Source organism: Mustela erminea, chromosome 2 (assembly GCF_009829155.1).
Source record: "Mustela erminea isolate mMusErm1 chromosome 2, mMusErm1.Pri, whole genome shotgun sequence".
In the NCBI taxonomy this organism is placed as follows: domain Eukaryota; kingdom Metazoa; phylum Chordata; class Mammalia; order Carnivora; family Mustelidae; genus Mustela; species Mustela erminea.
This window is the reverse complement of record NC_045615.1, coordinates 132,143,402-132,170,851: the sequence shown is the minus strand read 5'-3', so window position 1 is coordinate 132,170,851 and position 27,450 is coordinate 132,143,402. Positions and strand designations below refer to the sequence as shown.

General features: G+C 40.2%; 1 protein-coding gene across 25 annotated transcripts in view; it reads right to left on the bottom strand.

Annotated features, from left to right (window-relative positions):
• The window catches only part of LIMCH1 (LIM and calponin homology domains 1), a 326,817-nt gene that overhangs the window by 15,509 nt on the left and 283,858 nt on the right, over positions 1-27,450 (bottom strand). For 14 of the 25 annotated variants that reach the window (XM_032334162.1, XM_032334163.1, XM_032334166.1 and 11 more), the window contains 8 exons: positions 19,736-19,826; positions 18,375-18,538; positions 14,047-14,152; positions 9,820-9,860; positions 7,002-7,082; positions 3,740-3,832; positions 2,759-2,863; positions 1,267-1,394 (listed from right to left, as the gene is read on the bottom strand). In XM_032334162.1, coding sequence (XP_032190053.1) covers positions 1,267-1,394; positions 2,759-2,863; positions 3,740-3,832; positions 7,002-7,082; positions 9,820-9,860; positions 14,047-14,152; positions 18,375-18,538; positions 19,736-19,826 — 809 coding nt within the window. Of the gene's footprint in view, positions 1-1,266; positions 1,395-2,758; positions 2,864-3,739; positions 3,833-7,001; positions 7,086-9,819; positions 9,861-10,636; positions 10,712-14,046; positions 14,153-18,374; positions 18,539-19,735; positions 19,827-27,450 lie in introns of all 25 variants that reach the window. The other 11 variants (XM_032334168.1, XM_032334160.1, XM_032334165.1 and 8 more) reach the window with 3 other exon arrangements.

Here is a 27,450-nt window from a genome sequence, read left to right as displayed (position 1 = left end):
ATACTTGGGCCCCACAGGTTTGGGCAGCTCCTGAGAATTCACTGGCCTTGCAGTAGCATCTGTGTGCAAGAGAAGGAGATGGAAAGGTTTAAAAATGTTCAGAGTTTCTGGAGATAACAGGGACTGTCTGGAGAAGCAGCAAAAATTCACGTATGAATTTGCTTAGCAGCATCATTCAAATATTCCTGACCAGTGGCTTTTGTTTCATGAAACTGAAAAGTTCCTTTAAATAGTGTTAACTGGAAACAGATGAGCTATATCCCAAAGGCTCTGCAGACTCTGGGCATGGGCCCGAAGACCCCATGGCCACAATCCACCCAGTCTTCTGGCTGATGGACATAGGAGAATTCTCAGAGCAGATCCTACCAGAGGGGCTCCACTTACAGCCAAACTTTCAAATTGGACAGTCTTTGAAAATGACTCTAGCCTTTCACGTCTTTGGGGCTCTCTGAAGGTGCAGTGTGTGTGTACACACGTGTATCTCCACACACTCGTGTATGTGTATGTGTGCATATGCTTGCACACTTGCCAATCTCTCTCTCTCTGGTATCTCAGGGCCCCAAAAGCAAACATCTGTCTCATAAAGAACTTGCTGGTGGCAGCGTACTGCCAATTTCCGGGATTCTGGGGCTCCCTTCTAGGTTAGACCCAGGGTGGCATCAATAAGCCCACTATGCCTCGTAGCTACAACCAGATTTTGCTCCAGTTTGAGCTAGCACTGAATGATCTAGGGGTTTCTGGGTACGCAGTTTGGATCTCCCATGGAACATACTGGAACCCATGGGGTGGGATGATTATCCAAAACCAATCATTTGTAATCCTTTATAGGATAACAAATTAGTTATCCTTTATACTGTCACACAAAGTAAATGTGATTTCTCACAGCTCAGAGGATACTGAGAGTAAAGTCCGGGTCCACGGTCAACCCACAGTGGGTAGGAACCCAGGATCTCATTTCAACCTCTCTCCCTCCGGACACATCAACCATTTCAGGTGAATGACAGTTAGATCTGGGGCTTTGAAGGGACAACATGCTCCTCTGATATTCTACACTACCTCCCCTCACTTAAAAAAGATTTCACCTATTTAAAAATAAGGTGATTTATATTCAAGAGCATAAAGACTGACTTTGGAGATATTAGAATATGTTTAAGCAACACTTAATGTATTACTGGAATGATAATTTCAAAGCTGAATATGATTTGCATTAGAACAGGCAGAGTCTGGCTTTGCTCATGTAGAAGGACAGGCTGATACAGTTCATACCTGCCCACTTCCTCTGGTGGCCGATCTTCCCGAGGGTTATGCAATAAATCACTGTTGTCTCCCTGGAGTGGCTTCCTCTGTCTTGTCTCTTGTTCTTCCTCTCGACCATTTTCCAAGTCCATCTTATTCTAATTGAGAAAAGAAGGATAATATTGAATATTATTTATTTACTGAGAGAGAGAAAGAATGCACGTGGGGGGTGGGGAAAAGGGAGAGGGAGAGAGAGAATCTCAAGCAGACTCCCCACTGAGCGCAGAGCCCAACTCAGGGCTTGATCCCATGACCCATGAGATGATGACCTGAGCTGAAAGCAAGAGTCGGAGGCTTGAATGAAATGAGCCACCCAAGCACCCCTGAGTATCATTTTTATTTTTTTAGTTTTAATTAATTAATTTTTTAAAAAGATTTTATTTATTTATTTGACAGAGAGAGAGATCATAAGTAGGGAGAGAGGTAGGCAGAGGGAGAGGGGGAAACAGGCTCTCCGCTGAGCAGAGAGCCTGATGTGAGGCTCCATCCCAGGACCCTGAGATCATGACCCTAGCCAAAGGCAGAGGCTTAACTCACTGAGCCACCCAGGAGCCCCCTGAGTATTTTTAAACACACTGAACAACACTCATCTCTGGCCATGGTGTATTTGAAACATTTTTTCCAATCACATTGCCTACAGTGTAAAGAATAATTGTCCAAATTAACTGAATAGTAACAATGGTACAAATTAACTGATTAGTTAGTGCTTTCCAACAATTTGAAACCAATGTGTAATCTGGATCTCTCTTAAAAGTTATCACGAAAGAGAACCGCTCAGAAAGCCCACCTTGCAAAGTAAAACAAAGTCCTAGGACTGTTCAGTTAGGAGAAATGGCTCTTGTGGGCCCATCGGTTTTGTTTTGTTTTGTTTTGCTTTGTTTTGTTTTTAAATGCAGATTCCAGACTATTCCAAGTCTTGGTATGACTTTTGTTCAATAGCTCCCCAACCTTATTTGGGGGATATGGAGGTAGACCACCCTTTCTCTGCTCTCTCCAGCCCTTGAAGACACAAATAAATTTCATGGGGAATTTTAAGAGTGGTTTAGAAGAAATTTCCACTGAGGCTGGTGGGGAGTGCATTGCTGGCTACCATCCAGGGCAAAGGGACGCATGGTGTGGCGGAGAGGAATACATGTGTGTTGAATGAGTGAACGATGGGCTGTCAGAGGCACATTCCAGCAAATGCTCCACTAATCAGGACCTCTCCAGCCAGTGCAGGGACACTATAGTTGCCAGCCCCTGGAAGCAGATCTGGCCCCAGTAATGATTTCACTGGAAATGACTCTGGAGTCTGACCATGGCAGTGACAGCACCATGGGGTACACTGGCCACACAGCAGCTGATGCGACTCTAGGGCAAGGGTCAGTCCTGGATTTAAACAGGTGGAAAACTCGGGCTTGTTGTTTTATACTTTTTAGGTTTATTTTTTTTTTCACAAATTGCTTTTAATCTGCGGTCTTACCATTTTCCCACTGCCTTCGGTGACAGAGGAGGATGTAGATAGCTGGTCTGCAGAACTTGAAGAAAGAGTAAATGGAACCACGGTGTCTTCAATTATTTTGCGCTCCTAAAGGGAAGGACAGTAATTAATGAAAGGGGAAAAAGAGAAAATAAAATCACATTTGTCAAGAGAAAATTTCATTAAGGAGCTTAAAGAAAAAAAAAATTGGATTATGCGCAAACAAGCAGGGCGTTAAAAAAAAGGGGTCTTATTTTCTAAAAGCATGTAAATCAGAATGTACTTTCTATGGGCAATGATTTAGAAATTAGCATTTAATTTGGAAAAACAAAGTCTTTGCAAATTAGTCTGATTCAAGAAGCCTAATTAGAAATGCTTTTAGGGATCAGATTAGGCACAACAATTAGTGAAGATAAATTCACAACAAAATTAATCATAAACAAATTTTAGCTAATACGCATTAAATGTAGTTCCCTTCCAATTCTGTAATATGGTCTGGTTTGTTCATCTAAAAAAAATAAGTAAAACAAAACCAAATTCTCCTCCCTTCAAATCTCTTTAGTACAATACAATGAATGTAGTTGGTAAGGATTCACTTAGCCCCAACATCAAAATTGTCCTCACAAAATTAATTCACTACTACCAAACATGCTCTCCTCAAACACACAACTAGATACTTTTGTGTCATCTCTTTAAGGTAAATCAAGAATCTGACTCTCTGACTAGAAAACAGATAAAATTCTATTGTCTCCCTTGACCATAACTCAACATGCCCTTACCACAAATTAAATTTGGGGGAACTGTGGTCTTTTAGAGCCTACGGCTCTTTGAAGAAGTTGACAGGGCTCTGGGTGAGGAGAATGAGACACAGCCATGTGCACACATAAACCACAGACCAAAAAAAAAAAAAAAAAAAAAAAAAGGCACCAATAAACTTTGAGGAATCAAAACCACAAGTCAAATTCCTTCTTGGGAATTTCCTACCTCCTCATAGTATCTGCGTTCCTCCTCTTCCACCTCCTTCTGGGCTTTTTCCCACTCTTCTTTTAGCTTGTTCTGTTCCTTCTGGTATCTCTCCTGTTACAGAATTTCCACAGATGGTTCCTGCACTGACATCGCGTACCCCACTGGGACACTTCCTCCCCTCTAAGCCACCGTATACAACACATTGCAAGACAGTTCTTCATTTTGCAACGTTCTGAGTCTAATCCATTCACGCTCTAAAACGGGAATGGTATTTTGTGTCTCTCCAAAATGTTAGGAACATAACAATCCTAACAGAGAACTCTCTTTTCTGTTGTTGGTGTTACAGATTTGTTCTTGAATCTATGAGTAGATGTTTGCTTATACAAAGAGAAAAGACAGACTGAAAGACTCTAAGATCTTCCTTAACTTGGCCTTTGTGCTAGGACGGTAGCTTAAACCAATGGTTTGTTTCTACTGGGCCCTTCGGAGACAAGTTTTGCCATTTCACTAATGGAAATAATATGGCTACTGAGAGAGTCTGATAGAAGACAAAACAACAAAACCTTATAGGTTTACAAGTTGGACAATGCAGAAAGGTCTGGACTAGATAAGATGATAATTAGCTGAGTAGCTAAATTACCCTTTGCTTGTAGCCATGCTGCCAAAATGGAATCTTCCTAGGTTTCAGTAACTTCTGAATTAACAATAGATTTTAAACAGCCACTAGAAGGCTACAACATGAGAACTGCGGCACTATCTCCGGAAATAGTACAGCACTAGTCATCTCTTCTGGGGGAAAAATACTCTGAATAAGGATGGCTTTAAAATGTGACTGGAGTCCTTTGGACAGCTGACTAGAAGAAATGGATAAATGGAGGTTAAACTTCATGCTTAAAGTGAGAGCTGACACCCCAGGTGCCTTGGGAATGGTATCCCGGACATGACAGAGACAGAGGCATCATGGAAGTACCACACACAGTCAAATGTTTTCGCCTAATTACTGTCAATTCTCTCTCTGTCTTTTATCCTCCTAGGGAAGGCACTGAGATTTCCTCCAGGTGTGACCTGTTATGTCATTATCTTAGGAGTAAAAGGGTTTTATTGGAATTATCTGAAGCCTGGTGTTCTTATTAATGCTCTAGAAAAACCATCATTGGTCAACTCATGGCGGGCTTTGAACTCCAGGTAAAAATCTTGTTATCAAAACCTAAGATGTTATAAAGTTTCTGAGAGGAACTTCAGGGGTCTTTCAGAATAGAGGAAACAGACTCTCAAACGTAACAAAAGCTGAAAAACAAGCAAACCTTGGGTTTCTTGGTTCTATGAGCTCATATTCCAGGTTCTCCCACCCTGAGAGAATCAGTGGTGGTGATCCAGGGAATGAAAGAGGCTGTACGTCTGTGCCCCGCCCCCCACACCTCGGTACACATCCGTGCACACACATGTGCACACACCAGCATACATGCATACCCAATACAGACCCCTGCACACACCAACACACTCACACAAACGCCTTGTCACAAAGCCCACAACCCTGCAGTGTCACACTGGGTAACAATTTGGTGGGACAAAAATACATCTGTCTCCATCAATAACCAAGGTCACCTTTCAGGGTATAAACCGCCACCATGTTTGACTTCTTACTCTGTGGACTTTCTGACTTTGACCATGTAGTTGGGGAATAGGCATCTGGTTTTCAAGGGGCTAGCAGATGGCCAGGGTTGGTCTAGGGTCTCCCAATGGACCCAAAGTCCCAACAGCCCTGCGACTTTGCTGAATTTACCCCTAAGCAATTGGGAAAAGCTTAATGGGCAGACCTAAAGGCCCATGACAATTAGTTACCTCAAACCCTCCCCACTGCAGTGCTCCCAGTCCCTGGGAACTAAGCCAAGAGGACCAGAGTAAAAAGATAAGAGGGGAGGGGAGTAAAACACAGCAGTGTAAAGTCATCAAAATTAATGAGATTTAACATTTTTCCCCTTTATGATCTTTTAGTAAAATCAGTACTATTGGGAATACAGCAGAGAGAATGTGACTTTTAAAGTCCTACAGACTTGGACTTGAAACCAGGCTCAACAGCTACCTGTTCGCTGTGTGACCCTGAGCAATTAAGTTAACTTCTTTGAAGCTTAGTTTCTTCAGTTGCAAAATGGGACTAATAAGACCTACTTTGAAGAGTTTTACGAGGACTGAACTGGGCAGGAAACGTCAGGTACCAACAAATATGCCAGTTCTTGGCACAGCCAGGTACTCTGGTTAGTTTCTAGGGTTGCTAGGTTATTTTCTGAAACATTATTTCTCTACAAAACTGGCTTGAAACAAGTAGCAGTTGATCATGTACTCCCAGAACCTTCCTAGAATTAAAATTTATCAGCCTTTACTCAAGGAGCAGAGCAAATATTTCTACATAAGGAACAAGACCCAGGCCAAATTTTATTTCACATGTATGCTATCAAATAGCTTTTTGGTAATTCGTTCCCACCCCACTTGGACTGGAATTTGACTGGCAGCTAAGGAGGTGATGAATGGATATGTTGGCCCCTAATACTTGGATTTTTTTTTTTTTAGGATTTTATTTATTTTTTAAGATTTTTATTTATTTGAGAGAGAGAGACAGAGGGTATGAGTGTGGGGGGGGGTGAGGGGGAGAGAGAGTGGGAGAGGGAGAAGCAGGTTTCCCACTGAGCAGGGAGCCCAATGTGGGGCTCCATCCCAGGACCCCAGGATCATGACCTGATGGCAGATGCTTAACTGACTGAGCCACCCAGGCAGGCGCCCCTGAAGATTTTATTTCTAAGTAATCTACACCCAGCGTGGGCTCAAACTCATGACCCCAAGATCAAGAGTCACATGCTCTACCGATTGAGCCAGCCAGGTGACCCCTAGGATTTTTTTTTAAAAGTAAAATGCTTTTTCTTCTTTTTTTAAAATTTACTTTTTATTTTTAGATAAATCCAATTAGTCAACATATAGTACATCATTAGTTTCCAACGTGGAGTTCAGTAATTCATCAGTTGCGTATAACGCCCAGCGCTCATCCCATCACGTGCTTTTTTTTTTTCACTGTGTTCATCAGTGCAACCTCCAGCAAGGGGAATTAGACACAGGACACTTTGCTGCACAGGCACAAAATGAACTTAGACTCACTAGCTCCTGGTGAGGAATTAGAAGCATCTAATTCCATGCATTTCCTGTGCTAAAAATTTATCTAATACAACAGTAATTAAAGGAGCAGCATCTAATAGAAACAACAACAACAAAGCAGTGACCCCAGTCCTACCTGAAGCAAACGTTCCTGCTCCTGTTGCCATTTTTCCTGTCGCCGTCGCTCCTCTTCTGGGTCCCATGCCCAGAACTTAAACTGCTTAGAAAATAAAACTGTGATCAGGGCTAAGCCATGTCCTCAAGGCCAGGCCGGGGCAAGGGACACAATCAGCTTACAGACCGGCACTAGACGGACAAGCGGAAGCAGAAGCCCTTACATACTGAATGACCCTCTTTGTCAATGAAAACTACTTTTTCATCTTCATCCCTCCTTGGTTGACTTCCAAGAGGCCCGTATGATGCTGTGACCCTTTTTGGGGCTAATGAAAACATGGGCGTAATTAGCCCCTGGCAGGGGAAGGCTTTGGTTTCCCTTTCTTTCAGAAGCGATTTTTTTTTTCTGTTTTCTTAATCATTCTTTATTACTGTCAGTATGTGAATGATGCTACCCTTCATTCTGTCTCATGTTTGAAATAGACACATGATATATAAGTGGTATTAAAATTTGTGTTAAGCTTCAAATTCCTCTGGTGGAAGTTTAGCAGTGTGGTTGATCACGAGCTTAAATGAAAACTTTATGAAACTCTCCTTCGTGAATTGCTGGCTCTGTTTTCAAATTCTGTAAAGCCATCGTGCTATTAGCGACCCACAATCGAACTAAAGGATGCTATCCTAGCGATTTCTTTTTTTTTTTTCTTTAAAGATGTTTATTTATTTATTTGACAGACAGAGATCACAAGTAGGCAGAGAGGCAGGCAGAGAGAGGAGGAAGCAGGCTCCCTGCTGAGCAGAGAGGCCAAATGTGGGCCTCCATCCCAGGACCCTGAGATCAATGACCTGAGCCGAAGGCAGAGGCCTCAACCCACTGAGCCACCCAGGCGCCCTCCTAGCGATTTCTTAAATCTATTCACGCTTCTGAGCCTGAGACCCTCGTTCTGCATAGGGATCCTGGTCCCAGCACACGGGGACGCTGTTTTCAGCAGAGCGGACTTTTGTGACAATCGGTGTTTGCTGCCCTATAGGACTAAGCATTCATACTGCTACTGCGTTTGTCCATCGGGTTAGTTCAAGGGCCAGTGCTCACCAGCATCACCTGTGATCCAGGAAGGAGGGAGTCTCTGCCCTCATTCAAACCCAAAGGCTTTTTTTTTTTTTTTTTTTTTTGTAAAAAGGTCTTTGTGAGTTTGGCACCAAGTGAGTTAACAGGAATAATGAGAGAAGGAGGCATGAACCAAAGTGCACCCCCACAATACAGAATACAGGAAGCAGAGCCGGGGAGAGAAATCACAGCTCGTCTCTGGGAAACCTCCTGAAGGGGTGGGGGCTGCGGTGTTTGAACTTGGCCTCTCCCCACCAAGGCAAACCACATTCCCCAGTAACTGCGCTTCTTCTCTTCCCTCTGTTCTGATGGGCCTGGCTTGGGGAGGCACTTAGAACTGCCTGCCTGGGAATCCTGAGACAAGCAGCAAGATGAGGGGAGGCGTCTTAGGGGGGGGGGGTCTAGGGCAGGATGGGGAGCAGGCAGAATCTGTCTACCTGGGCTGCCTGAGAAGCTGGACAGGGCCAGTCCTGGCCAAGGCTTAGATGGGTCTCGTTACTGCCCAAGATACCTGGGCCAGCTCACCTTGGGCCGGCCCAGGAAGGTGTCTTCAGGCTAAGAACGCCAGCCAGACCATGGGTGTTGCTCGATTTATAACAATATAAAGAGTGATAACTTTAATGTATTTACACATATGAAAAGGTATTTATACACACCCCACTGATGCTCTTGCTGTGGTGCCTGCAGTTAGGGTGACGCCCACAAAAGTCAAGGCAAGGTGGGCCAACAGGATAGGGAAATGTATTTCCTATACGCCACTCTTGGGATTCGTACTGCAGACTAAAGGCTCTGACATGTTATGTGGGAGAAAAGCTATTTAATTGTACATAATTCAAAACTTCCCAAGTTTCCTGGGATGACCATAAAATGCCATCCAAATGGGATTCCAGATAAAAAATCTGGAGTTAATGGTGTTAGAGGTTGTTTCCACCTGGCATTTTCCTAAAACTTGGAAGCACTTTCAATGTTCAGAACCTCTCTCAAGGGCATGGCCCTTCTTTGTCTTCTTGGGAAAAAGGATGTGGTCACGTGAATAAAGCCATAGGGAGACCAGGAGGAAAACAAGAGCGACAACTAGGAATTATTTAATTTTCAGATTTCACTAGGCAGCGCAGGAGAAAATAGGGAATATTTGTTTAAAAGAAAAACAGTGAACATTTGCAGGGGAAGACAAAGAGGAAGATACTTTGTGATACACAAAAGAAAGAAAAGCGATCGTGTTCCTTCCTTTGGTGACTACTTGCTGAGGACCTATACGGGCCAGGGAGGGATACCAGGTGGCCGAGGGTCCCCACGTTGTGGAGCTTACTACTGAGTGTGGTGGGAGACAGCAGGTGAGAGGGAGTGACAGCCTGGGTCTTCCAGAGAGTTCCAGAGCCAACACTACACCATGTACAAGCACTGTCCTCAATTAAAAAAAAAAAATGATTTTGAACGCCTCGATAAGTTGCATGTTTTAATACTAATTCCGATTGTCACTTTCATTAGATTTTACTTTCCCGACTCACTTACCATTTTGTTTCTAAGCATGATCACAACTCTGCCTAAGGATAATCTGTGTCTTTCTTCAAATTTCCCCTGGCAGCATTACACATGCCTTTTAATTATTCTTTTATAATCACTTTGAGCCTGTTTTTGATTGGACCCGCTTTCAGCAAATCAAATACTTTATAAATAAAAATAAATTAAAATCACACTCAATGCATCATCTTACTCCTTAAGATGAGCTACTTACAGGTGTAGTTACAGGTGACTTTTCACTGCCTGGAGAATCCACTGCACAGAGAGAAAAAAAGAAAGAAAAAAGTCTGCAACGTGAGCAGCTTCTAACAGTATTTTTCTCTGGTCCTCTGAGTGGAATGTGGTTCCTATGTCAGCCTGAGATCATATATATATATATATATATTTTTTTTTTTTGTAAGCCAAGAGCATTAGAAAATCATAATAAAGCAGACCCTTGAAGCAATTTGTACCCATCACCGAAAGGAGTTATAACGAGTGTAGTATGATTGATCACATCAATTAGCACCAGAGACTAAACTATAGGAAGCAAAAACTGTAGGTGCTGGTGTTTAATGCCCCCTGCATTCTCTTCCCACTTGCTAGCCCGGTTCCCTCACTGTCTGACATGGAGAATTATCACACAGAGAGAGGCCAGACATCATCCAGGAAGTAAAGAGAGGGACACAGTTAACAAGAGAACCATTACCAATTCCTGGTAAATGCTTCTAACCTTTCTTTAAAAAGAGAAGAGGACAAAAAAATGATTTTGAATGCCTATTTTTTTTAAAAAAAGAGCTGAATATTATTTCCTTAGATTTTTAGCATCAAAGAAAAATTCTACAAATTTCCTTCAAAAATTTCTATGAATTTCCTTCCAATTTTAGTAGAAGCAGAGTGGTTATCAGAGAATGAGCTCTTTGCTAACTGTGTGTCAGAAGTAAGCATTGTTTTTCTGCAATCAGAAATGAGGAAAAATACCAGACATTATTGGCTGCCCCCAACATGGATTTTTGCACAGAGGAAATACAGCTCCCCAGGACGAATTTTACCTGACTGGGAGAAAAACTGGGAACGTCGCCAAGAGTTCTGAACTCTCAGCGGGATGCTGGCAGGGCCAGGGGACTCTAGATCAGATGGCAGAACAGAACAAACAGAAAACCATGAGAACAGGGGTGAGGACCAAGCGGAACCAGACTCCTAAGGACTAAAGGAGGTCTGGTGGTAGTTGACAGAAGAATTGAGAAGGAGTGAATCTGAAAGTACAATACATCTCAATAAAACATGTTCGAAACCCGAAGACATGGGCAAGAGCCAGCAGACACGGAACAGTTCAAGCTGTGGCTTGTCTCCCTTGGTGTTAGGTGCTATTTTACAGGTTCATACTTAATGGTGGAACTGTTAACATGTTAAATCTCAAATGACAGGATAACATGTTCCGCAAGGGTGAAATGCACAGTTTACATTGCTTTTGGAGAATACCAGGAAAGTACAAAAGACAGCGGAGATGAGTTCCATGATTATCGGATGCATCAACTGAGTTACAGTTGACCTGTAACTCAGAGGCATTGGACAGACACAAGTTCATGGTAAGCATTTGCATCCCTAAACTGGGTTCTGTGCGCTTGGATGTCATTCTCAGGGTGGATAAAGATAGCGGTTTTTAGAGTGAGCACATACTTTCCAGAAACACCAATATATCTTTGAACTGTAGGGAGACAGTGGAGAAAAGGAAAACGGGCACCTTCAAATGTATTTTATGAATGTTTTCAGAGTATTTAAAGACTACGTGTGTATGTGTGTTGTGTGTGTTTAAGGGAAATCTGTGAAATATAGCTGGTAGCTGGTATAATCAGTCTATAAACAGATGTGTATAAACACGGGGGAGATGCCATTGTCTAGAGGAGAGACTATAAGGTATGGCTCTAGGATTCCTTATCCCAACCTACAGCTTCTTTGGACTTGATGTGTGACCATAGACTAGTCACTTACAGGTCCATGGACCTCTTCCAGTTCAAGTACAGTTGGCATTCAAGGTTACATTCGTTTCAGGTGCACAACATAGCAACTTGACAACTCTGTGCAGTACGTTGCAGCACGGACACACACCACGAGTGTGGCTGCCATCTGTCGCCACACAGCGCAAGCACAACATCAGTGACTCTTTCCTGTGCTGTGCCTTTCATGCCCATTCCCATGACTCATTCATTCCGTACCTGGAACCCTGGACCTCCCATTCCCATGGAGTTTGTATATCTGGGAAAAGTCCTGTACTTCTCTCCTCCTCTCCCAATGAAAGACAAATTATGTCTTTCAAGTTTACATTGCAAATGTAAATCCTCTGGCTCCTATCCAGACCTCCCCAGACACTGGAGGAGCGGAGCCCAGAGACCTGTGTGTCCACCAGCCCTGCGGGGAACTCTGGCCCACACTCCTATTTGCAAATGACCGCTTAGGGCTGTATCTCTGCAACATACACCCTTGTTCTAAGAAAAGCATTTGAGAATAGCCTCTTATGGCCTGGCATCTGGCTCTGTAACTCTACTCCTGCTATTCCTCTGAGACTACCAGATTGTATTATTAGTGCTGATTCTGGGTCAGGTGTGGAGCTAAACGCTCTTCTTCCAAGACCCCTATGAGGTTGGGAGTTCTGTAATCTCCCTTCGACAGTTCACAGGGGATGATTAGAGATTAGGACAACTTGGTGGGGAGGATCACATGGCTAAGAATCACACAGGCAAGAATTCAAACCTGGGCATTCTATCTCCAGAAACTGCAGCTGTTGTTCCGGCTTCCCTGAACCAGACGAGAGCACAGAACAGGTGCACGCCAAATATAATTCTCTCCTGAAGGCTAAACTTCGAGATGCTCTAGGGCTACCAAATTTTATTTTTTTGTCACTCCACTTTGCTAACGCACAATGGAAAGTCCCTTCATTGACAGCACATTTTATAAAATCAAAATGTAACGGGGTGGCAAAATGTGTGAGACAACAAAACTAATTAAGATGGCTTAAAATACCTACTTCCTCTCTCTGTTACTTATCCGCACAATTAAAATGTGGGAGAAATGGGGCAGGATTAAACTCTATCTAAATATGGTCAATTGCTGACCCAGTTATGAGATTCATTTTTGTCAATTCCCTTCAGGACAGTAGGGCTGACAAATTTAAAACAAATGCTTTAAAGACAGTATTGAACTTGTTCCCACAATTAGAAACAAATGATCATCAGTGTATGTACTAATTAATCCCCTCCCAAGGACTTCCTGTTACTCAAGTAGAGCACACCTTCTCTCCCAGCATTCAACTAAAGCTAATGGAAGTCAACCCAGATTCTGCCAATGGCGGCCCCAAAATGGCTGCCTATCCTTGAAAAAAGGAAAGTAAAATAATCCCCAGCCACAGTGACCCTGTACCATATTCTCTTTTCCTGAACTGATAAATCTATAAAATGTGTTGAAAAGAGTACATTAAAAAAAGACAAACAAAAACCTCACAGTTCTTGCCTCAACTCTAGCCATTTTCATATCTGTAGAGAGAACTCAGACCAGGAAGCCCCAGTGGTCTATCTGTTTTGAAGAATAATCATGGAATTCTCAGGACACTCCCCGACCCCATTTCTTTCTGGTGTTTGTGGGCACCTGAGTGTCTCATAAGGATAAAGGTATTCAAGTAGGATTTTTAAAGAGTAAATAAAGGGTTGAATTCACAACCTATACATGGCCTAAGGGGTTCCTGGGGAATTTGTGGAACATATTTAATCTATGACTGTGAATGATTTCTCAGTAATCATCATACACACCCAGGAATTATTATGAGGTAATAAAATCTGATTTTCTTCTAAAAAGTCAAGTCGTCAGATTCAATAACTATTTTATAAAGATGGGATAATTAACAATTAATGAAGTTGATATAATATTAGGATGATATACTTTTTATTGAAGTTATTTTTTTAGTTTGTAATTTTTTTTGACAGTTTGGAGTCAATAAAATTATTTTAAGGTATCAAACACTTACAGAGGCCTTGTAGTGTCTATGGTATTCTGCTGACAAAATGCTTTTGGCCACTGGGTTCCTGGCTGGGTCAAACATAGAGTGCAACCCCCTGATTTCCATTCTGAAGTGACTTAATTCAGCCACCATGGCCTCTCGCAAGCACCACGGCTAATGGGATGTTAACATAAAGGAAGTAATCTTCCTTTAAAATAAAGGATATTTCAGTTGGTTTGTCTCCTTCTCTAATTTTGTCTTATTTTTCCCTCCTTTTCCCTACAATCCGCTGTTTTGTGTCTTAAATTCCACATACGAGTGAAAGAATCACTAAATTCTACCTCTGAAACTAGTAATATAATATATGTTAGTTCTTGAATTTAAACAAATAAAATAAAATAAAGACTATTTTACTATAGATGAGCCCAGCAGAGTATGTAGCGCTTAAATAAAACATTTCTTTCTTTTTACCTTGAGAATAGAGATTTGGCAAGTGTAATTGGTTGGTTTCAGACATTTTGTCCAGAAATGGATACGTCAGGGTTGCTTCTGGTTCTGGTGACTTTGGCTTTGCCACCTGGATCATGGGCAAAGAGGCAGAAACATTAAAAATACTGTCCATTAAAAAATGCACAGGTGAAATAAAATTTAAGGACTCATGGCTATTACAGAATTCAGTAAACCAAACATTTGACTTTTAAATGGAAATGTTCACCCTTTCCCCAAAAGCCCTTTGTGCTTTCTACATTAATATAGAGGCAGATTTTTTTCAGAGAAATCAAACTGGAGCATAAAAATATGATGATCACTGTTCTCCAAACCCAGAAGATACTATTTCATCATTGGGATTGTACATCACTCTGTCTCATTTTCTGATTGATCAATCACATATTCTCTTCCTGATACTACATCATACAGTATTTTGTAGTGTTAGGCAGTGAGATGTTCCACAAAAAAGAAAGAAAAAAAATCTTACTATGTAAGTGCTGAATATTAAAATAATATCACTTTCTAATGGACATTATTCTCAAGACACTACAGAGCCCTCACACAAACTTATATGAAGCACATTAAAAACAAAGAAGTATCATTTAAATAACTGTTATCAACTAGGGTCATAGCAATGATGCCATTACGAGATTTTTGAGGCATGTTAGACCACTTGTCCTTATGGTAAATAGTTTCAAAATTACAGGCTTTAAAAATTCTTATGTTTGTTTTATAGAAATAGAATTTTTTTTTTTTATTGCCGTTTAGTTTTATTTTGTTTTTCCCTAGTCTGGCCTTTGGTAAAACTACCCTCCTTCTGATTCGTTGCTTCCAATCAACTGATTGCAGATTACTAAACTGATGTCTAAAATAAGTCAGTAGATTCTGAGCAAAGATCTGAAGGAGGGGCCTGGTTGTATCAGTTTATGTCTTTTTAGCTGCTTACAGAGATTTCTCAGATTCACTCTGGCTGGTGGCTCTGCTCCCAATAGACTAATTTGATAGTCAACAAGGCAATTGAAGCTGTAGAGTGCTTGTTTCATCATAAGCTGATCTGTGATTTGGTTCTCAGGATGATTTAATGTCTATAATTTCTTCTTGGTAAAATTTTATTTTTCTTTATGAATAATACATTCAACCCTAATGGAATCCTGAAGAAAACAGAGTTAATCGCCTCATTGTGCATTACAGGGGTCAACCAGATGGCCAAATGAACTTCAATGTTAAACATGCAGCAAAAGCTAAAGCTTAGGTGTTGCCTGGGTGGCTCAGTGGGTTAAAGCCTCTGCCTTTGGCTCAGGTCATGATCCCAGGGTCCTGGGATTGAGCCCCACATGGGGCTCTCTGCTCAGCAGGGGGCCTGCTTCCCTTCCTCTCTCTCTGCCTGCCTCTCTGCCTACTTGTGGTCTCTGTCTGTCAAATTAATAAATAAAATCTTAAAAAAAAAAAAAAAGCAAAAGCTTAGATTTACTGAAGTTGACAACCTCCAAATTTTAACCCCATGCCATTTCCTCCTTCGTTGAGTCTGGCAAAAAAAGTTTCGGTAACGCTCAGTTGTAAATGAATGTTAATAGCAGAGATGCTCAAAATCACCATTAAGTAAAAAGGTCAGCCTGTGAGCACGGGCACTTTGTCTGATAAAGGGAACACTCGCAAGTGAAGTCAGAAAACACAATCTGTTGCAATAGTGATCACTTTTTTCTCTCTTTTTCTAAGAGCTAACTCCACAGTAGCAAAAAGAGAGGGCAGGGATTCATCTGGTATAAGAAAAGTACTGGATTCCAAGACCATTAGTTCACTTGCCAACCAACTAGTAGAGATGCTTAACTGCAGTCCACAGAAGAGAATTTAGGGGGTATATATTTAATATCACTGGATACTAAGGAAAACATGGTAATCTTGGGTATTTTATGCTTTAAAGATCCTATCTTTAGAATACTATTTACCGGGACGCCTGGGTGGCTCAGTTAGTTAAGCAGCTGCCTTCGGCTCAGGTCATGATCCCAGCGTCCTGGGATCGAGTCCCACATGGGCTCCTTGCTTGGCAGGGAGCCTGCTTCTCCCTCTGCCTCTGCCTGCCTTTCTGTCTGCCTGTGCTCGCTCTCTCTCTCTCTCTCTCTCTCTGATAAATAAATAAAATCTTAAAAAAAAAATACTATTTACCAGATGCCAAAAGGTCCATACACCCACAAAGAAAGAATCCCTGAAAACAACTTTTTCCATAGTATGGTAGACATGACACTGGTGGCCCAAAGACAGACCACACAGATGAGATACCCAGATGAATACTCTTCAGTTATTGTGTTTACTTGGTTTCATTAAAAAAAAAAAAAAAAAAAAAAAAAACTCTCTAGCAATGATACAGTTTTCCTTTCAGTTTAGATTTAAGTGGGGGGGGGGAGTCCATTTGGAAGAATGATACATAAATAATGTTTACAAGTATAATGTGGATCACACACAAATCTCCAAAGGGGGGAAATCCTGCCTGTCCCAATGTCTTCCTACAGTTGAGTTCCTCCTTTCAGACATCCAGACCATTCTTTCATCCTGTATGTATAAAAGTAGGGAATAACTAGAGTCTGAAATCCCCAAGGGCATTATAGCAATAGGCATTCTCAAGGCTCTACAAGGACAAGAGCACGGTCAGCTCCTTAAGGTCAGGGGCTAGGCCTTCACTGTTGAACATCCAGCATCTGGTACGGTGCTGGGCTCCTAGTAAGTGCACAGTCAATATGACCAAGTAAATGATAGATGAACTGGAACTAGATAGACAGGGTCAGTTTTTCACTCTAAAGTGACAGCCCAACTTAGGATGAATTTTTAAAGTTGGAATAGCACCACATAGAGTAAGCCAGTGTGCCAGTCCATGGTTCTCTACCTTGGTGGCCTACCGGAATCACCTGGGGGGAGGCTTTGAAAAATACAGATGCCTGGGCCCTGCCCCCCCCCCCCCCAGTGATTCTGATTTATTTTCTATGCAGCATGCTTGGTATTTCTAAATTCTAAAAGGCAACTAAGGTTGAGAGTGACTGGCATAAAAGATGAAGACTTTTAGACTGTGCCTTAAAAAAAGAAACCAAATTAATACGAATGAGATGAGACTCCAAGCAAGGAAGAAATTTAATAAAAACAAGACATTAAAACTCATTATATCAGAATAATAATTTTCTAGTTTCCTTGTTATATAGGTCCGGAGGCATCAGAAGCACCATTGTTATAAAACAGGTAAATATTGGAAAGAGAATGTTTCGTAAGCTGCAAATAAGCAACTTCATGCACAGGAAACTAACATCTAACTGCAAAGCTTTAGAACTTATATTCCATTTTTCTTTAAATGTATATAATCCTGCATAATTAAAAAATTATTTAAAATAAAATTTAAAAGATATTGAATGGATACATACATATCAGTATACATCAATGGTTACTCATAGAGGTAGGTTTCAGTGACTTTTTCCTCTCTGTTGCTCTATTTCTATTTTTTAAAAATTTATATATTATTTTTTATATGTTTACATATATTACTTGATAGAGTTGTTACATTTGTATGCACGTTACTATAAGTTACAAAAATGTATAGCTACGGACTATCTGTGGCCTTCCAAAATTCGTATGCTGAAATCCTAAACCTCGAGATGGTGGTATGAGGACATGGTGCCTTTCATAGGTGATTCATGCACTTATAAGAGACTCAAGAGACCTCCCTCACCCCACCCACCAAGTGAGGCCACCGTAAGACAGAGATCTGTGAACCAGGAAGTGGATTCTCACCAGACACCTTGACCTTGGCGTTCCAGCCTCCAGAGCTGTGAGAAATAGACTTTTGGTGTTTACAAGCCACCTAGTCTATGGTCTGCTGGAGCACCCAATAGGACCTGATGCATACATCTCTCTATATGCATTTGCATCGTTTTATAAGGGACACTTTTTTTTTTTCAGGAAAAAAAAATACAGATTGAAGACAGGCACAGGTTCGGAGAGAAACTAAATCTTCATTATGAACAAGCACCACTTACATCCGCTCACATCATAAACCAGCTACCTCGTGAAGCCACACTGACTTTGGATTTAACTGCTTTATTTTTATTTTTTCAAGATTTTATTTATTTCTTTGACAGAGACAGATCACAAGTAGGCAGAGAGGCAGGCAGAGAGAGAGGAGGAAGCAGGCTCCCTGCCGAGCAGAGAGCCTGATGCGGGGGTCGATCCCAGAACCCTGAGATCATGGCCTGAGCTGAAGGCAGAGGCTTAATCCACTGAGCCACCCAGACTCCCTGTATTTAACTGCTTTAGACCACCGAGTATTTTACCTTTTGTGACAGCACCAACTCCACCTTTCCACTCATCTCATCTTCCACTTTCTTCTGGTCTTTTTCTTCTGGTGCATCATTCTTCAGCTGGGCGCTGGAGGAAAACTCCACAAAGGGCACGGTTGGGCTGGATCGGGTCATGGTTGTTGTAAAATGCTGTGGCTCTGGAAATGGAGTTATGTTCAGAAACATAAAGAAGAAAAACAGAACCATGTAAGGGACCATTTTTCCTGCCATGCCACGAAGTCCGCTGAGCACGTATCCTGCCCTCGGCCGTAGAAAGGTGGACTGCAGTGCAATGAGAGGTGGTAAAGAGCCTGAGATGCCAGAATTTTCTAGGCTCTTTCAAGACATGAAAAAAAGAAATCACACAACACAAAGCACATCAAGGGGCCCCACTAGGGGAAATTTAAATTCTTAATAAGAGTCTCAGAACCAACAAAATGTTGACACAAAATACTACAGTAGGTGGGTTGAGTAGGAGAACATTGAAAGACAGTTTCTGCCCAAAGGGCTGAGTGGCAGCCCAAGTCTTTCTTTCATATTTCAATGCTCCTTTTCAACATTACATTTTCATAATTGGAATGTGATAAGGATCGTGGGGCACGTATAATGCAATGAAAATCAAGTGTTCTCTGATACATAAGGAAGAATTAGGTATAGTCTAGAGTGAGGGCGTGTATCAAAATGTGGAGGTGCACTCTAGTTTGAAAAAGCATATGCTAAAATTTTTAGTAATGCCATTTAATTTATTTTAAAATTTATTTTAAAATAAAAATTTAAAATTAAAAAATTATTTTAAATTATTTTGAAATAATTTGGTATTTAGAAGAAGGTAAGAGCGTTTTAGGCTTGCCAAGAGAAGAAATGCGTTAAAAGTACTTAGAAATATAACTTTAGGGAACAGTGGGTCTCTATTCATACTCACTGTCCATATGGGGGGCATTACTTAATTCTTTTAAACTATTGACCAGCTTTTTCGTTTTAGCGTCTATTTTATGATATAATTTTGATTTATAGCTTTATTATCTAATGATGTTCTGTGTGTTAAAATAGGATCCTCAGTTTTCAGCATCATTTATTTGGGTGAAATATAACCTTTTTGATGACGGAGAAATACTTTCAAAAAAACAAAAAATACCACAGTAGCCAAAAGGATGGGCTCCTGTTTCCACAGGAAAAATAAATGACATGGTCATAGATTTCCCCAGGAAGCCTCTAGGTGGCAGCACAATCACACCAGTTATGGAGCCTTGATTTACTATCTTTCTATGGCTCAGTGGGAGAAATTCTGGACTGTTCCCATTGTATCTTAACAGTTACCATGATCTCCCTTAAAACCAGTTTGTCAGGGAACAAACCTGATGGGGCAAGTTCCGTATTCCCTTTCTGTGGTTTTTCGCCATCATTTACATCCTCTTGACTGTTCTGTTCAGTTTCCTCAGTGGCTGCCTGAAAAGACAAAGATTTTTTTCCCCTTGAATAAATTATCTCTTTGAAAGTTCTAAAAGGTAAAAGATTTCTTTCTTTCTTTCTTTCTTTTTGAATAGTAATTTTTAGGCCAATGAGGTAAAGTGCCTATGTGAATTCATACTTTTTCCATTTCCTAGGTAGCCTTCCGGTGAAAAGCTGGATTGGCTGGAAGGAGCTAGTCTGTGAAGGAGAAGAGGGGTCTCGTGAGGTCACATGAACCCACTGCCTCCCAACCTCCTCTGACGGCCTCAGACACACATCCCACTCTTCCTCTCCCATCACCACTGAATTTTCAAAATCATAGAGACCACCTACTTGCCCCCAAATGCCTTTGGAGTTGGCTTAGGGTCATATCACCAGTTTAAAAAAAAAAAAAAATCAAGGTTACAATTAACCTTTCAGTAGCTTGTCTTCAGCACCGATGTCTCTGACTCCTGGCACTGTGGATTTTATTCTTGATGTTTGCTTTCTCTCTGGGCTCTCAAGAACGCTATTGCCTGATTTCTCATTCTCTCTCTCTCTCTCTCTACTAAATTTCAACTATTTTCCATCACATTTGAATGACCCTCAAATGTATCAATTATTCTCACGCATTTATCATTACATTCTCTACCCATTTATGAACTGTACTTTCATCTCCAGCCCAAGCATCCATCGAAGCTTCAGTCTGGCACATTGGTGTCATGGTAAACATGCTAAATTACCTTCAAATAAGCCCCTCCTCCAAATCTCGCAATTTCTATTTATGAAGTTAATTCTCCCCAGTGCACAAATTAAACTCTGAAGAGTTTCCTGACTCATATCTCATGAGTGCTCATCATTTGCCAAGTCCTGGTCCTAGCATAGTAGTTTTTATTTTATTTTATTTTATTTTATTTATTTGACAAAGAGAGACACAGTGAGAGGGAACACAAGCAGGCAGAGAGAGAGGGAGAAGCAGGCTTCCCACCGAGCAGGGAGCCTGATGTGGGACTCGATCCCAGGATGCTGGGATCATAACCTGAGCCCAGGCAGACACTTAATGACTGAGCCACCCAGTCGTCCCAGCAGTTTTCATATCCATCTCTTCCTTTCTGTTTCTATAAGCTAGGGCCCGAGTTGATCCTTGACTTCCATGTCCTTCCACTAGGGGTCTCTCTGATTTGGATCTTGCTATTTAATCCACTTGGCACATCACCATCAAAGTCATCTCTTTCAATAATACCTCAGTTCATCACTTTTATGCCTGTGCTCCTCTCTTTCAGAAGTACTTCCATTTATCTGTTTTATGCTTAATTAAATTTATAACATTAAAAAAATTTGGAACGACCTGAATGTCCAACAATTGGAGAATGGTTGAATGAATTATGGTATATCCATAGAAGGAAATATTACGCAGTCATTAACTGCATCATGGTATTAAACAATAAGTGATATGTGAAAATACTTACTATCTAATGTTAAGTAAAAAAATGTAAACTGTATATCCAGGTTGATGCCTACATAGGCAAGACTTTATATATGCTATGTTTATACACAAATATACCTGCTAATACATATATAAAAATGTATATAAAATACAGGAAATATACTAACATGTTATAGTGATTGTTTTTAATGTGCTTAAATTTTGTAGGACTACTTCTTTATAAATATATTTCTGTATTCCAAATGTTCACCGATAATGCATTGCTTTCTGATTCAGAAAACAAAATCAATGTAATTTTACATTATCTTTAGTTGGGAGCCAATTGATTCCAGAGTAATTCTAAGATTCTCCCACTAATATTATAGTAGTTGCTTCATAAAAGCAGTGGGAAGGGTGATAAAATACTGACTAGAATATACTTCAACAACCAAAGAGAACAAATTAATGACTACTATGTTTTCTTGGTAATAGTGTCTTAATTATAAAGGGCTAAAGTTGAATTTTTAAAGTATGTATGAAATACTCAATACATCTTAAATGTTTTTAAGATAAATATTAAAATTAGTTTCAGCAAAGGCATTATTAAATATGTCATAAAATATCCCCAGAGGTTCTCAAAAAGCTATGAATTTATTGGTGTCTTAAAAGTTCATGTATTTTACTCATAAATCAAATTTTGTGTTTCAATTAACCAAAATGAAAACTCTTTCTAGTTAATTCTTTGGTGGAAACTGTTACCAAATTCTGTAAAAACAAAGAAATTTTATGCTTGTGGAGCATAAGGAATAGCACAGAGGACATTAGGAGAAGGAAAGGAAAAGTGAATTGGAGGAAATTGGAGGGGGAGATGAAGCACTAGAGACTGTGAACTCTGAGAAACAAACTGAGGGTTTTAGAGGGGAAGGGGGTTGGGGGATGGGTGAGTCTGGTGGTGGGTATTAAGGAGGGCACATATTGCATGGAACACTGGGTGTGTTGCATAAACAATGAATCTTGAAACACTGAAAAAAATAAAATTAATATGTTAAAAAATGAAAAAAATCAAGAAGGGTTCAGCATATGCAAAAAATTTGACACACCATATTAATAAAATGAAGGATAAAAATCATGCACTCATCTCAATAGATGCAGAAAAAGCATCTGACAAAATTCAACCTCTTTTCATGATAAAAGCTCTTAACAATTAAGGATAGAAGAATGCACCTAAACATAATAAAGGCCATATCTGACATGCTCATAACTAACATTGTACTTACTGGTGGAAAGCTCAAAGACTTTCCTCTAGAATCAGGAACAACCTAGGGTGCCCACTCTCTCCACCTTTATTTAACATAGTACTGGAAGTCCTAGCCAGAGCAATTAGGCAAGAAAAAGAAATAAAAGGCATCCAAATAGGAAAGGGTGAAGCAAAATTACTTGTTTGCAGAGGACATGCTCCTATATACAGAAAGTGCTAAAGATTCCACCAAAAAACTGTTAAAACTTGGGGCACCTGGGTGGCTCAGTGGGTTAAGCCGCTGCCTTTGGCTCAGGTCATGATCTCAGGTCCCTGGGATCAAGTCCCGCATAGGGCTCTCTGCTCGACAGGGAGCCTGCTTCCCTCTTTCCCTCTCTCTCTCTCTCTCTCTCTGCCTGCCTCTCTGCCTACTTGTGATCTCTCTCTGTTAAATAAATAAATAAAATCTTAAAAAAAACAAAACAAAAAACTGTTAAAACTAATAAATGAATTCAGCAAAGTTTCAGGATACGAAATCAATATAAACTATACAAAAAAGAAGAAAATGATCCCATTTACAATAGCATTGTAGAAATAAATTTAACCAAGGTGAGATATCTGTATACTAAAAATGAAAACATTGATGAAGGAATTGAAGAAGGCGCAAGGAAATAGAAAGATAGCTTGTGTTCATGGATTGGAAGAATTAATACTGTGAAAATGTCCATACTACCCAAAGCAATCTACAGATTCAATGTAATTAATCCCTATCAAAATTCCAACGGCATTATTCAAAACAGTATGGTATTGTCATAAAAACAGGCACACAGATCAATGGAATAGAATAGAGAGCCCAGAAATCAACCCACACTTTCACGATCAACTAATTTTTGACAAGGGCACCAAGGACACAAAATGGGTAAAGGATTTCTTTCATAAATGATGTTGGGAAAACTGGGTCTCTACATATGAAAGAATGAAATTTAATTCTTATCTTACACCATATACAAAAATTAATGTCTACGTGGGATAAAGACTTAAAACTGCAAAACTCCTAGAAGAAGGCAGAGGAAAAGCTCTTTGGCCTTGGCCTTGGCAATGATTTTTTGTATATGACACTAAAAGCACAGGCAACAAAAGCAAAGCAAACAAGCTAAAAAGCTTTTTCACAGCAGAGAAAACAGTTAACAGAATGAAAGGGTAATCTATAGAGTGAGAAAAATATTTACAAATCATACATCCAATGAGGAATTACTAACCAAAATATTTAAGACACTCATATTCCCACAGCCAAAAAAAAAAAAAAAAGGCAAATAAGCCAATTAAAAATAATTAAACAGGTATTTGAAAAGATGCCAACATCACTAATTATCAGGGAAATCAAAACCACAATGAGGTATCACCTCACATCTGTTAGGGATGGCTATTACTAAAAACTCAAAGGTAACAAGTGTTGTCAAGGATGTGGAGACAAGTGAATTCTTGTACATTGATGGTGGGAATGTAAGTTGGTATAGCCATTGTGGAAAACGGTGTGGAGGATCCTCAAAGAATTAAAAATTAAAAAAAATTATAAATAGAACTATCATATGATCTAGCAATTTCACTTCTGGGTATATATCCAGAGAAAATGAAATCAGTATCGCAAAGAGCTATCTGTACTCCCATGTTCATTAAAACATTATTCACAATAGCCAAGATATGGAAACAACCTAAAAGTTGATGGATGAATGGATAAAGAAAATGTGATTTATCAATATTACATTATATGCATAATGAAATACATAAGTAAATGTGATGATATATAAATATTAATATTATATACAAATATATCATTGGTGTATGTATAATTTTATCTATATACAAATAAATACCTATCTCTTATCTATTTAAACACACACACACAGACACAGACAGCATGGAATATTACTGAGTCATAAGAAAGAAGGAAATCCTGCCATTTGCAACATGGATGAATCTGGAGAACATTAGACTAAGTGAAATAAGCTGGACACAGACAAATATTGCATGATCTCAGTTATATGTGGAATCTAAAAAATTAAAATTAAAAAAGCCAAGCTTGTAGTAATAGAGAGTAGAGTGGCAGTTACCACAGGGTGGGGTATTGGAAGGAAAGGTGAAAGGAAAAAAAAAGGAGAATGGCTGTTGTTAGGGTCTGGGGGGAGGGGACTGTGGGGAGTTATTGTTTAATGGGTAGAGTTTTGGTTTTGCAAGATGAAAAGAGTTCTGGAGATGGATGGGGGTGATGGTTACACATTACGAATGTGCTTAATACCACTCAAGTGAACACATGAAAATGCTTAAGATACTAAATTTTATGGGGCGCCTGGGTGGCTCAGTGGGTTAAGCCGCTGCCTTCGGCTCAGGTCATGATCTCAGGGTCCTGGGATTGAGTCCCGCATCGGGCTCTCTGCTCGGCAGGGAGCCTGCTTCCCTCTCTCTCTCTCTGCCTGCCTCTCTCTCTACTGTGATCTCTCTCTGTCAAATAAATAAATAAAATCTTAAAAAAAAAAAAGATACTAAATTTTATGTTACGTGTATTTTACCACAATAACAAAACTGGGGGGGAGGGAATCGCTGTTAAAAAAAAAAAAAAAAAGGTTTGCAAATTTTCCAAGCTTAAAAAAAAGCACAAAGAAAGTTTGCGCAACAAGCCTTCCAAGCTTCTAAAAGATCTACAATAGCATCTAGTGGCAAAAATTGTGTTTTTTCTTTTGGAGGATGGGGTGATTTCAAACTCCTCATAATTAGATGCACATTTTCTATACCGTGTATCAACTCTGGAAGAATAGAATATTAAATTAAAAGATATTTTTAAAACCCTAGGCAGGAAACAAGCAACATATTTATATTACTTGACAGATTTTGTAACTTTAAATATATTAACAAGCCTGCGTTGAATCCCTTTAAAGAGACTTCTATGCATGGAAATAGTTAAAAAGACCAAAGTCTCTTTTATTATATATGTTATATGTACCTGTTGTGTGTGTGTTCGCATTGTCACATGAATGACTGACATAACAGCAGCATTGGAAGACCAACCAGCCTAGCATTACAAAAGAATAAGTCAGATTTTATAATTTAACATACTCCCCCATCACACACAGAGAAATATTAATATGTGGTAGTATTTTTGTTTTATCATGTCCATATATAAAATCCTATCAGAAACACTGATCTCTTAGGTTGTTCCCCAAACTGATTAGATTATAGAAAACTATCTGAAGTTGGAAAACAAATTCACGGATTTAAATATTGACGAACAATGCTTTTGAGAACCGTAGGGTTTCCAATTACTAGAAACAAAATTAAAAAACTACAGACACCAGGCCAAAGCCTCCCCACTTCAAAACTGAACAAAGAAATGGGTACAGTTTATAGATCTCAGATGCCATGAATTCTAAGTTGTATTATTTTAGGTACTACGAAGAAAGAAAACACTATCTGTTAAATATGATACACTGTTGACTGTAAGATACATACTGATTTAGATACATTCAAATGGGGAAAGTGTGCCACTTAGAATGAAGGGAATAATTCATGAAGTCCTTTAGATGTAATTTATAATGCAAAGGAGACAAAATCCTCCGGCACTACTCGTTAAGGTTTATTTTACGAGCTCATCACATTCCAGTAAGATTTTACTTATGCATGACTAATGGAGCATTTCCATTTCCAAGAATTCTCCGATTTCTGAGTGCATTTCTGTATGGCTTACCACTCAAACACTGAGCTTCCCGATGACCCTATTTATCTTCCCTTAAAATGATGCTTTGAAGGGTAGTGACCGTAGCCACCTTGGTGCTTAGTGCAATTACCATGAGTCAGTGCTGTTGGGACCCCTGACACAGATAATCTCACTTGATGATCGCAGTGAGCTGCTAAGGTATAAAATCCAGATGATTCTCTCTGTACAGGTGAGGAGACTGAAGCTCAGGAGGCTATGTGGTTTATGCAGTGTCCCTGCTAGCAGGCAGGGAAGGTGGGAGCCAGACCCAGCCCTCCGTCATCCGGGTTCGGACTCATGCCCACCTCTACATCGTCCCCTGGTATGTAAAGGTTTTGATTGCTAAGATGCAGTATAAGAATCTGGGAATCCCCAGGCTTTTGCTGAAATGATTCAAACTGTCTTTTCCTCTCCCCTTCTTTGTCATCGATTCTACTCGCCATCCATTTGTTCTGCAAAAGAGAACTCTCAGGGACTCTCCGAACAGGAGGCAATCTAGCTATGTCTCCACTTCCAAGGGCAGCTTGAGACCAGACTGCCCCTGGCCACCTCCCCCATCTTGGGGCTTTCCACCCAGCCCAGGGTCTGGGGGTCCGAGGTGTATGCAGCACTGGTACAGGGCAGATATGTAATCTATGCTAGGTAAGCAAATGGTCTATGCATTATTTATGGAACTCATACTCTCAAGCTTACTTTGAATTCATACTAGTCATCCAAATCAGGCTATTAGCTAGCAAAATATTCAGGGTAAATTAAGAGAAAAAGCAAGCTATGACCCAATTTGAATAACATGAGCCCATTTAAAAAACATTTTCTATGCCCTGAGAAAAAAGAGGAGAAGGATACAAAAAAAAAAAAAAAAAAAATCTTAGTATTAATTTCTGAGTGGCTGGAGCAGTATGTAGTTTATATCTCCTTTTTTAAAAAAGATCTTATTTATTGTTTGACAGAGAGAAACAGCCAGAGAGGGAACATAAACAGGGAGAGTTGGAGAGGGAGAAGCAGGCTCCCCGCTAAGCAGGGAACCCAATGCGGGGCTTGATCCCAGGACCCTGGGATCATGACCTGAGCCGAAGGCAGATACTTAACAGCTGAGCCACCCAGGTGCCCCTATTTTCTTTAATCTTCTGGCATATGTATAGACTATAGCTGACTCTTGAACAAAGGCATAGTTAGGGGCACTGACCCCTCTGCACAGTCAAAAATTCAAGTGTAACTTTTGACTCCTCAA